Consider the following 12,210-nt stretch of genomic DNA (forward strand, 5'->3'; position numbering starts at 1 on the left):
AAAAAAAAAAAAAAAAAAAGTAAGAAAGCAACAGGTAAGGGCAGATTCTAATACATAATCAGCAAATGAGAAGGAAGAAGGTAGAAATTTTCTCCCATAAAATACTGTTTCTCAGCCAGGCATGGTGGCTCAATCCTGTAATCCCAGCACTTTGGGAGGCCGAAGCAGGTGGATCACCTGAGGTCAGGAGTTCAAGATCAGCCTAGCCAACATGGTGAAACCCCATCTTTACTAAAAATACAAAAATTAGCCAGGCATGATGGCAGGTGCCTGTAATCACAGCTACTAAGGAGGCTGAGGCAGAAGAATCGCTTGAACCTGGGAGGCGGAGGTTGCAGTAAGCCGAGATTGTGCCATTGTACTCCACCCTGGGTGACAGAGTGAGACTCTGTTTCAAAAAAAAAAAAATTGTTTCTCCCCCAAAGTAAGAATATATAGGAAAAATCTCACATGGATAAGCCCAGATGAATACCATAATATATCGTCACTGCTTTGAGATGTCACAAAAGGCTTTGAATAGGTTTTTCAAAAGGTAATGAAAATCTTAACCTGTTCTTTACAAGCTATGGCTTAGGCCAAATGCATAGGCTCTAAACTCTGTTACCCATGATGAAATATGAAATCAGACATGCAAAGAGCCAGGAATAAAAGCATTCCATCTAGAAAAAGGAGTAGGAAATGCCCCAGAGCAGGAAAAAAATCCCATGGCTAAAGTGTAGGGAGTAATAAGCAAACTTCCAACCAGGCAGGACCTTGGGTGCCAAGCTAAGGAATTTGGAATTTATTTTAAATGTGATGAGAAGCCACTGGAGGGTGATGGCAGGGAGTGACATGATCTGATCACAGTTAAAGATTGCTTCAGCAGCTGGGTGCAGAAAATGCATTAGCAAGAAAGAGGCACCTGCCATAGCACAGACAACAAACTGAAAAATCCAAAATGGTGAAACGATGTTTTCTTTTGCTTTGGTATGTTTTTTATTTATTTATTTTTTTATTGTTTTTGAGATGGAGTCTCACTCTGTCACCCAGGCTGGAGTGCAGTGGCACGATCTCGGCTCACTGCAACCTCTTCCTCCCGGGTTTAAGCTATTCTCCTGCCTCAGCCTCCCGAGTAGCTGGGATTGCAGGTGCGTGCCACCATGCCTGGCTAATTTTTTTTTTTTTTTGAGACGGAGTCTCGCTCTGTCACCCAGGCTAGAGTGCAGTGGCGCGATTTCGGCTCACTGCAAGCTCCGCCTCCTGGGTTCACGCCATTCTCCTGCCTCAGCCTCTCCGAGTAGCTGGGACTACAGGCGCCCGCCACCACGCCCGGCTAATTTTTTTTGTATTTTTAGTAGAGACGGGGTTTCACCGTGGTCTCAATCTCCTGACCTCGTGATTCGCCCGCCTCGGCCTCCCACAGTGCTGGGATTACAAGCGTGAGCCACCGCGCCCAGCCTGTATTTTTAGTAGAGACGGGCTTTCGCCGTGTTAGCCAGGATGGTCTTGATCTCCTGACCTTGTGATCTACCTGCCTCGGTCTCCCAAAGTGTTGGGATTACAGGCGTGAACCACCACACCTGGCCTCCTTTGGTATGTTTTATACTTCCGTCTGAACGTAGATAGGTCTACTGTTCTGGCAATTTCACTTCACATAAAGCTAAGAAAAGTCATCATCCAATCCAAGGAAGAGCTGGAAAACTCTATAGCTTTCCTACCTACCCTCTGTTCAACATTTCCTAAGATCCAATTAATGCTGAGACTAGAGAGTGTGTCCTTTCAAACTGATGCAGGACTATCCTCTGTTTCTTAGGGATGGATGAATGGGAGTGGGGAGGTACATTGATCAAATGCTTTCATTTCAAAAGTCTCCCTTAATCTAGATTGAATAGTGTAACTCAATGAAATATAAATTTACTGTCTGGTCACTAAGAAACAGTTTATAAAATGAGGAAAGTAACAGCCAAAGGGTGGTCACAAGTTCAATTATGGTGAAATTAGGTAGAACAAGTGCCATTAATAACTTAAAAACAATGTACTGAAAATGACTCCCCAGCCAGGCGTGGTGGCTCATGCCTGTAGTCCGAAAACTTTGGGAGGCCAAGGCAGATGGATTGCTTGAGCCCAAGAGTTTGAGACCAGCCTGGGTAATATGATGAAACTCCATCTCTACCAAAAAGTATCCCCCAAAACATTTAGCTGGGTGTGGTGGTGCACCCCCATAGTTCCAGCTACTCAGGAGGATGAGGCAGGAGAATCGCTTGAGCCTGAGAGGTTAAGGCTGTAGTTAGCCAAGATCTCGCCACTGCGCTCCAGGTCAGGTGACACAGCAAGACCCTGTCTCAAAAAAAAATTTTTTTTTAATAAAATAAAATACAATGATTCCCCTGTGAAGGGAATTCACAAAGCATCCCTCCAGAAGACACCTTAGGAGCAGGCTGCTGAGTAAGGTCAAGAACTCTTCCTATCTTGGGCCAGCATCATCAGTCCACCTACCTAATAGTGAATGCAATTCTCAAAGCTTCTTTCTCTTCCTCTCCATTCCTTAAAAGATATGAGCTCATCCAAAAATGTTTCAGGATACATAATAACATGTACATAGCACTGTGTGGCTTGCAGAATGTTCTCATATGCGCACACAGCTCTCATTTGATTATTAGTTTACAGAAAACAGACTTAAATATTAAATGATTCTCCCAAGATTCACCCCCACATCTGTCTCCTGTTACGTTCTAGGTGTTGATGGCAATGAGACCAGACCCCTCCATTGCTATGTGTTCATGAGAAAAAGGCTTTTTTTCTTCCCCACACTGCCAGAAAAGTACATGAGATTCTATTTATGGCAAATGTCCAAAAAAGGCAAATCTGTAGATTAGAAAGCATATTGGTGGTAGTCTGAGACTGGAGAAGGAAACAAAGAGTGAGAGGAATGGATGGGCATGGGGATCTTTTCAGGGTGATGTAACTGTTCTACCACTGAATTCCAATAATGGCCGCACAACTCTGTAAATTTACTTAAAGTCATTGAATTGTACACTTAAGATGGGTGAATTTTGTGGTGTACAACCTCAATAAAGGTGTGTAAAAAAAACAATGAGAATCTACAAACACCCCGAATGACTAAAGGCTACTTTGCCATATCTCTCACTTTTGGTGGCTCTATTTATAGTTATCTTCTCTTTAACTAGCAAGGGTCAGCAATCTCCACCAGCAGCAGGGGTTAAAGTTATGAACACTAAAGATTTACATGCATCTAAGTTTCTAAATCACAATGTTTATTCTCCCTAAAAATGACAATCATTTCACCTTTTCTCAGCAAGGTAACTTTCGTTAGGGGAAACGTTAAGCAACAACTTGGCTTAGCAGCTAATTGGCAGAGGAAAAGAAAATCCTGGGAATAAAACCGGCTAGGAAGTAACTGAGGGTACTGCGGGGTGAGGTGGCCTCTGGAGAGGGAAAAAGACAGGCAAGCTGCCTGGAGGAAGCAAAGAGATAAAAGAAAAAGTTTATGCAAATAATAGGTCCACGTGGCTGCCTCCTTTCCACTTTCAGTTTCTATATAGCTCTCTGGAGGTTTCTCCAGGGTTTCTGCACAAAAATTCATGGTGGCAGCCTAGAGTTGGTCACTTTCCTCCAGAGGCTTGACTCTAACTGGGAGGAGCCAGGATCACTGAAAAAGCAATAGCTAAATCTAGAATACAGGGTTAGGGAAGGAATCTTAATGTCTCAGTGGAGATAAACACACCCAGGGGATTGCCAGTCCAAGCAAGTTTACGTCTGAGGTTTGAACTGTATTTAACGGTTACTCAACCCACCCCGAATAGTTTCAGTTTCCCAGACCCACTTCCTCAAATGCCTCTTCCTCTGGTAGAGCTGCTCAAGCCTAAACTTGTACATCACTCCATGTAAAGCCCCACTGCTGGGGGAGGGGAGGAGATGAACACTGAGCACCAGCAAGGGCAGCAGTCTTTTACAGATTTGAGATGAGCCTCAAACCAAATCTTGCAGTTCAAGTCTTCAGCAGTCCACACCTCTTCACTCAGCCCCTGCCCCAGATCCTGACTTCCTGGGTCTGCTCGGCTCCATGGCTGGCTATTTCATACCAGTCAAGCTTTCTTGTGGCTGAAGTCCACATGTATGTGGAGAACTCACAACATGCCAGGCTCCAGGCTAGCCACAGAAGATACAAACATCAATGAAACAAATTCTCTGGCTTCTCAAGTAGCTAAAAACTACTAGAAAGCAGTGGCTGAAAAACTCACCATGAATAAAAAGAGAACGACATGTATTATCTTCTAGCCCCAGAATCTAGCCCAAGGCCTCAAACCAACCAGGCTCAATAGAAGTTGGTTAAGAAAATAATGAATGCCAGTTTTTAATGGCTATTAATGACTAAAAAGGTGATGGTAGGAAAGAGTCATAATGATCTTTCCTAAGTCACTAGCAGAAGAACTTGGGTCCATCAGGTGTCAGGCTTAGCCAGCTTCTTGAAACTCCAGATTCTTCTTTCCCATCCCCAGGATGCCCAGGCCCATCTCTAGGGGAGAGATATTCAAACTAAACAGTAAACAAACAAGCAGAGCATTTACAGCATATCAGCAAATCATCCAGACCCCAGCCACATCTCACCACCTCCTTCCTTCTCTACTGCTTTGGTCCCAGCTGCTCTCCTCTCCCACCTGCATTACTGCAAAAGCCACCATCTTATCTGGTTTCCTTGCTTGGTACTAGCTTCCCTACAAACTATTTTTAAAGCAGCAGCCAGAGTGATCCTTTTAATGCACAAGTCAGATTATGTCACTCTTCGGCTCAAACCCCTTAAATGCATCCCAACTCAGAGAAAAAGACAAAGCCCTTACAATGGTCAAGGTCCAAAGTGATCTAGTCCAACTATACCCCACTGCATTCTAAGCACCAGCCACAGCACTCCCGGAAGGTGCCAATTATGTTCTCACCTCAAGGCCTTTGCACCACTGATTATTCCTTCTGCTTGGAATGTTCTTCACCAGATATCTGCACAGCTCCCTCCCTTACCTCCTTCTCAGCAAGGCCTTCCCTGGCCACACCATTTTAAATTCCAGCCATCTCCATGAGCCCTCCCCAATTCCCTCTCCTGCTTGACTTTTTTTTTCATTATGCTTATCAATATCTGACATAAGAGACATTTTATTTTTCTACTTAATGTCTCCACTAACTAAAATATAAGCTCTATGAGGACATGGATTTTTATTTACTCACTAATGTATCACCAGAAAGGTAGCTCTGAGGGAAAGAAAAAAATTGGATGAATGATAAATACTGTTAGGAAAACATGGCAGGGAAGTTGGGGAGGAGCGCTGGGGGACTGGGGAGAAAGGCTACAATCTGACATAGAGTGTGCAGAGAAGGCCTTAAGAATGAGATATTTAAGCAAAGACTTGAAGGCAGTGAGGGAACAAATCACTCAGCCAGAATCAGCTCCATCATTCGCCCAGGGCCAGTAAAAAAATATGAAAATATGAGGCCCTTGTTCACAAACTATTAAAAATTTCAAGACATGACAGTAGAGTATTAAATCAAGTGTGAGGCCCTTCTAAGAATGGGGTCTTGTGTGACTGCACAGGTCACATGCCCATGAAGCTAGCCCTGTATCCAGCTATTAGAGAAAGACAGATAGAATGGCAAGTGCAAGAACCCCAAGGAAGAACAGTGCTTTGGGAACAAGCAAAGCAGCCATGCTTGTTAAAAATGGAGACTCTGGCCAGATGTGGTGGCTCACTCTTGTAATCCCAACACTTTAGGAAGCCAAGGTGGGCGGATCATGAGGTCAGGAGTTGAACACCAGCCTGGCCAACATAGTGAAACCCTATCTCTACTAAAAATACAAAAATTAGCCGGGCATGGGGGCGTGTGTGGAAAGTCCCAGCTACTCGAGAGGCTGAGGCAGGAGAATAGCTTGAACCCGGGAGGCAGAGGTTGCAGTGAGCCAAGATCGCGCCACTGCCCTCCAGCCAGGGTGACAAAGTGAGCCTCTGTCTCAAAAACAAAAACAAACAAACAAAACAGAGACTCCTAGACTCCTTTTCTGGTATTCCAATCCCATAGATCCAATGTCAGCTAGGATCCTTTATTTTTAGTTTGCCCAGAGTATTCCTGTCCTGCCCAGGCCAATTTGAGCAACATGGATCTATTCTCACATCCTGAGATATGCCCTGCTGCCAGCCCTTCAGCACCACCTCAGAAAATGGCTCCCAGCTTGTTCCCCTTGTAATCCAGGGCTGGCAACCAGGTCTCCATCTTCACCCCCTTGTTGGAGTCTCTGTCCTGGGAACTTTCTCGTACCTAGAGTACGACTGGCTCTTAATCAGTCTTCCACCAAAGGACTGAAGTCCTGCCTGACACTCAGCTGGGTGGCTGAGGAGCTGCCATGGAGAGACAGGCTTCCCTGAGAGTTTCTGCTCATCTGTGCAAGATTGCCAGACATGGTATGTTAAGGCCAACTGTTTGCTGGACTGACTTAATTTCTAGGTGCACTGCCTTGAGTCTCTAAGCCCCCAATATCTCATTTTTGCCCTTTTAAAGCAATCATTTAAATATGTTGTAGACGGTCTTGCCAATCAACAATAGAAACCTAATTTGCTCAACTTCTTTCTGTTCAGTCAGAAGAAAAATATTTTTCTGCCTTTTTAGCTTCCACCTTAAAATCTCACAATGAGTAAACCTAATTAATATCTGCAGATATTAGACCAGTGCAGTGGCTCACACCTGTAGGCCCAGCACTTTGGGAGGCTGAGGTGGGTGGATTGCTTGAGCCCAGGAGCTTGAGACCAGCCTGGGCAACATAATGAGACCCCATTTCTACAAAAAATACAAAAATTAGCTGGGCATGTGGCTTGAGCCTGTAGTCCCAACTCCTCAGGAGGCAGAGGTGGGAAGATCACTTGAGCAGCAGCAGTTGAGGCTGCAGTGAGCCATGTTAGTGCCACTGCACTCCAGCCTGGGTAACAGAGTGAGATGACCCTGTCTCAAAAAAAAAAAAAAATCTGAAGATATTAAACCAAGAATATCACTTCGCTGTTATGGTAAGTATTAACTCTTTCACTGATTCTATATTACCAACGGAGGAGTCTCTAAAAATTTTATCAACTATAAGCCAGGGCCCAAAGTAGTGAGAAATACATGTAATAAACCAGTGGTCCTCAACCAGGGGTAAATTTGCCTTCTAGAGAACATCTGGCAATGCCTGAATAGGGGCGGAAGAGTGCTACTGGCATCTAGTGGGTAGGTACAGGCCAGAGATGCTGCTAAATATTCTACACTGCACAGTACAACCCCATACAACAAAGAGTTAGCTGGTCTATAACATCAACAGCGCTGAGGTTGGGAAACCCTGAAATGAACTATGTGTCACTATCAATTATAGTTTCTGATTCATTATACTTGTGTTTAATATCTTAAAATCAAAAGTCTTTATAAAAGCAATGAAAAATCTGATCTACACTTTAATTTTAAAAAGTAAATGGTAATGAGGTTATGAGTAATAGGATCTATATTAGACGTAACAGGGATTAGAAAGCATTTGATCAAAGGTGGAGAACTGCAGTAAACAGATGTATAGGAGTTATCTATAATCAACTCAAGTGAAACCACAGACGGCTGTGGGTCACAGAGAGATTGCACGGGAAGAGAGCATGGGAAATAACACTCTTCTGCGTGTCATAGATTCCTAGGTGCTGTCACTAGCCTAGTAAGGCAAGATGCCTGAAAACCAGACAGAAAAGACTGTCCTCCTTCAGTAGCCAGGATGCTGAGAGCGCTCCTGATAAGACTAAGATAAAAATAAGGATGGATATCAAAAGTAATATCTAGAGAAAAGCAAATGCTTTATCACTGTTAATTCAAGCTGGTCTCAATGAATGATCACACTTGGAAAATATCCTTACTTCTCATCCATCTTCTCATCTGTAAAAAGATTAATTACACCTACCTCCTAGGCTTATTGTGAAAGTTAAATAAGATAAAGATGCAACAAGACAAATGCAATGCCTGCCACCCAGGAGGCATTCAGCAGAGGGTAGCTACTGGTATTTCCCAACTTTGCTTTCCTCTGCCTCTGACCCAAACCAGGCCCCATTAATGCATATGGAGAATTGTAGCTCTATGTTCACACGTATAGAACTCCCAAGAGGGCAGAACGGGGCTCTCCATGGCATGATAAAGTCAATACATGACTGCACAGCAAGGTCCCTCTCAAAATATTTCAAAGATAGAAGGACCTGATAGGTAAACATATACCGGCTTAAATATGCAAAATACATTCTCCTTCATACTGATTCTCCTTCATTCGGTAAAGGGCCAGAAAGAGTTTCACTTTAAGAGAAAGATATAGATAAGATCCTCTTTCTTCCCATTGCTGTCTAAGGTGCTTCAGGAAAGAACACTGAAAACTGATACAGAGCCCAAATGTAAAAAGGCCATCACATAGCTCACAGTTAATTATAAGTAATTTTAATGAAACAATTTGTTCCCTCAGGTTTCCGTGTTCTTCCCAAAGGTATAATGCAATACACCCAAGACACACACACTTATAAATTCGTAATAAACGCAGTCCTCCAGCTCACCTACACCACAGTTCTTGGCTGCTGCTTAGCGACAGGTGTCACATTCGCGGTTGCCAGTGAGCCCAGAGGGTGTAATTTCACTTCTACATAAAGAAGCATAATCGATAGAACCAGAACCACCCAGTAGCAACAACTGCACCATTCCTGACTCATCATGGAGCTTGTTTTCACAGACAACAAAATTCACCTCAGTTGGGCTTTGGGTAAATATAGAGTAGTGTGATGGGGCCTGCAAATCGGGTGAAGGTGGTTCACGGGGATGCTAAAGCCTTAGTCCTCTTCGGCCTCCCTCACGCGACAGATCTAGTCTGAGCCTGGGCGGGGCACCGGGAACTCGATGCAGCTACCTAGGGAGGGAGCCCTGGCGGCCCGCCCCTCCCGCTGCAGGACCAGCTTTGGCGACCACTGCGGTGGCCAGCAGCGCGCGCTGAGCGAGCCCTGGGAGCCGAGCCGCCGGGGACGCACAGCCGTCCCTGCGACTCCCCATCCCCCAAACCCCCACCCGCAGTCCCACCCCCACCCCCACCCCCACCCGCACCCCGAGCCGCACCGCCTCCTGCGCGGGAGCTGCCAGCCCGGGCCGCGGCGGCGCGCCCTGCTCACCGTGACACCGTACTTGAGCGCGATGCCCTGCAGCGTATCGCCCGCGCAGACCCGGTGCTCCACATGGCGCTCGATGACGCCGGCGCCCAGCGGCGCCCGCACGCTGGCGGTGCTGCCGTACGAGCGGGTCTTGGTGCGGGCCAGGCTCAGCGACAGCTCGGCCTCCTCGGACTCAGAGCCGGAGCGCGAGCGCGGCGGCGGCGAGGGGGCCGAGGGCCGCGGCGCGCGCGGGCCGCCTTCCCGCAGGGACAGTGCAGGCGAGGAATCCGCCATGGGTCCTTCCGAGGCCGCCGGGTCGGGGAGCTCGCCAAGGGGGCGGCGCCTCCTCCTCCTCCGCCGCCGCCGTCGCCGCCGCCGCAGCCTCTTCCTCCTCACAGGGGCTGCTGCAGGCCGTTCCGCGGGGGCGGCGGGCGAGAAGCCGAGGCGGGGAGCCGCAGGCCGGGCATGGCGGGCGCCTCCTCCTCTGCGTCCTGCCTGCCCCGGGCGCCCGCGGCACACGCACCTGCAAGGGTAAGAGCGAAAGCAGCTCCCGCCGCAGCCTGCCGGTACCGGGAAGACCCTGCAGAGCGAGGGCGCCGGGGCGCGCTGAAGCCCGCGGCCGTGGGGGCTAAGAGAGGGCTATCTGCAGGCGTCCTAGGCCCCAGGTGGACCCCTGCTCCATGGCGATAGAGCCCCGACAGAACCCTGCCCTGGCCACGGCGGAAAAAAAAAAAAAAAAAAGCGTTGCTCTGCCTCCTTTATTGATTCTCCAGCAGGAGCCAGCTTGCTCAGACCTTCCAGCTCTGCCAATGCCAAGGGTACTTCCCTCCCCCCACCCCAGTGACCTCAAAGTCCACGTCACAGAAAAACAAGATTATCAAACACACACAGACAGCTTTTCCAGGTCCATCTCAACAGCCTCAGAGTCCAGTCCTTTCAACATTGCTCTAGGAGGGATAGTGCTTCTAAGGCCTAATGGGTGGCCTCAAAATAAACCCCCTAGTTGTTCGGGTTTCACACTTTGTACACTAGTGCCAATTTAAGTCCTGGCTGCCTCGAAAGGCTGGCCACATACAATTCATTCTCTAGGCTCAGTAGTTGGAATTTACTATCTGCATTCATCTTCTTTTCGCCAGTTTATTCTTTGACACCCTGAAATGGCACCTCCCTGCCCCGTATTGCTATTAATATTATAACCACCAAAGACCTCTTGTCTGTACTCTTCATTTGAACACCGTCTACACTTGAACACCCTTTCAACACACTGTATTATACACAGAGTGGGTACACATTTACTAGCATCTAGTGCCTGGTTTCTGTTTTATTTTGGACAGCTCTCCAAGAAGAGGTACTTTGTAGGACGGTCCAGAGCCTGGGGGTTTGATTTGTTGGCTGAAGTTTTGGTATGTTGCTGTGCTGGACAGAGGCAAAGCTAATATTGCTCACGAGAGAAAGGATGGGAGAGCAGCAAGCTTCCACATCACCATCCCACTCAAAACTCCTACAATGGCTCTCTGGGGACAACAGCATTATTAAAAACCTACATTGGCATTCAAGCTATTATTTCTATTTTTATTATTCACGGTCTGACCATACCCCATCTATTCCTGCCAAACGGAGCCTCTGAAACTGGCCTCCTTGTTCCTACTTTCATACCTTGCATGTTATTCCCTCCAATGGTAACACTCTTCCAGTACCCTCTATTACATTGTTTAAAGCTTTAAGGTCTGTCTCAAATGATACATCCTCCATGAGATTTTTCCTAATTCTACCCAGTGGTCCCTTTTTCCCACCTGCCCAACTGTTACTGTTTCTTCTTTGAACTCCAAGAGGTTTGTATTAATACCTCTGGTTTAGTATTTAACAGTCTGTGTTTTGTGTTTGTACTTGCATGTACATACATGAGCTTGTCTTATCTCCTCCAACAGATACATGCTCCTGGGAGGCATAACTGGGTCTTACTCATCTTTTTAGCTCCAGCAGTGCCTAGCTCAGTGGAATTAAAAAAAAAAATACATAATTACAAGTGGCTGAATTGAGGTGTAGTAAAAAGATCCTGAATGCTAATTTAGATTGTTTAGCATAAGTCTGCCATGCATAAACTTTTGGGTGGCATCCAGTGTGTCCCTTTCAGGACCCAAGACAGAGGCAGAATCTGAGTCTCAATATATAGACGAGATCTGGTAATGTTTCAAGAAAGAAGTATCTTCCTTCAAAAAGTTTACGATCTAGGAATGAGACAGCATATAATGTTTTCCACTAAGAGAAAAAGTTTACTGCATGACTGGAAGTTTTAATCTGAAGATTAAAGAACTGAGCCAGGCACAGTGGCCCAATCCAGCACTTTGGGAGTCTAAGGAAGGAGGATAGCTTGAGCCCAGGAGTTCAAGACCAGCCTGGGCAACATAGTGAGACCCATCTCCACAAAAACTACAAAACTTAATCAGGCATGTGGCATACTCCCGTAGTCCCAGCTACTTGGGAAACTGAGGTGGGAGGATCGCTGGAGCCCAGAAGGTGATCTCTGCAGTAAGCAGAGATCATGCCACTGCACTCCAGGCTAGGCAACACAGTGAGACCCTGGGGTTTTTTGTTTTGGTTTGGCCTTGGGGTTTTGTTTGTTTGTTTGTTCCCCCCTTTGTTCGTTTTGAGATGGAGTCTTGCTCTGTTCCCTAGGTTGGAGTGCAGTGGTGTGATCTCAGTTCACTGCAAGCTCTGCCTCCCAGGTTCAAGCAATTCTCCTGCTTCAGCCTCCTGAGTAGCTGGGACTACAAGCATGCGCCACTATGCCCGCCTAATTTTTTGTATTTTTAGTAGAGATGGGGCTTCATCATGCTGGCCAGGCTTTTCTCAAACTTCTGACCTCAAGTCATCCATCAGCCTCAGCCTTCCAAAGTGCTGGGATTACAGGCCTGAGCCACCATGCCTGGCCCTGTGTTTTTTTTTTTTTTTTTTTAGAAAGAACTGGGTTACATGAGGTGTTATTAGATGTTCATTGTTTTCTTCTTAAACCAGAACTTTGAAATTGTTTTAATATGTATCTACCTAC

General features: G+C 46.4%; 1 protein-coding gene across 3 annotated transcripts in view; it reads right to left on the bottom strand.

Moving 5' to 3' along the window:
* Nucleotides 1-10,137, bottom strand: part of LYSMD2 (LysM domain containing 2) — a 16,584-nt gene extending 6,447 nt beyond the window's left edge. Inside the window, exon 1 of one of the 3 annotated variants that reach the window (XM_032174320.2) lies at nt 8,767-8,889. Coding sequence is in view for 1 of the 3 variants with exons in the window: in XM_032174318.2 (XP_032030209.1) it covers nt 9,183-9,455 (273 nt within the window). In the remaining 2 variants the exon portion in view is untranslated. Of the gene's footprint in view, nt 1-8,579; nt 8,726-8,766; nt 8,890-9,182 lie in introns of those variants that run through there. The other 2 variants (XM_032174319.2, XM_032174318.2) reach the window with 2 other exon arrangements.
* Between the last annotated feature and the right edge of the window lie 2,073 nt (nt 10,138-12,210).

Source organism: Hylobates moloch, unplaced genomic scaffold (genome assembly GCF_009828535.3).
Source record: "Hylobates moloch isolate HMO894 unplaced genomic scaffold, HMol_V3 SCAFFOLD_14, whole genome shotgun sequence".
Lineage (NCBI taxonomy): Eukaryota > Metazoa > Chordata > Mammalia > Primates > Hylobatidae > Hylobates > Hylobates moloch.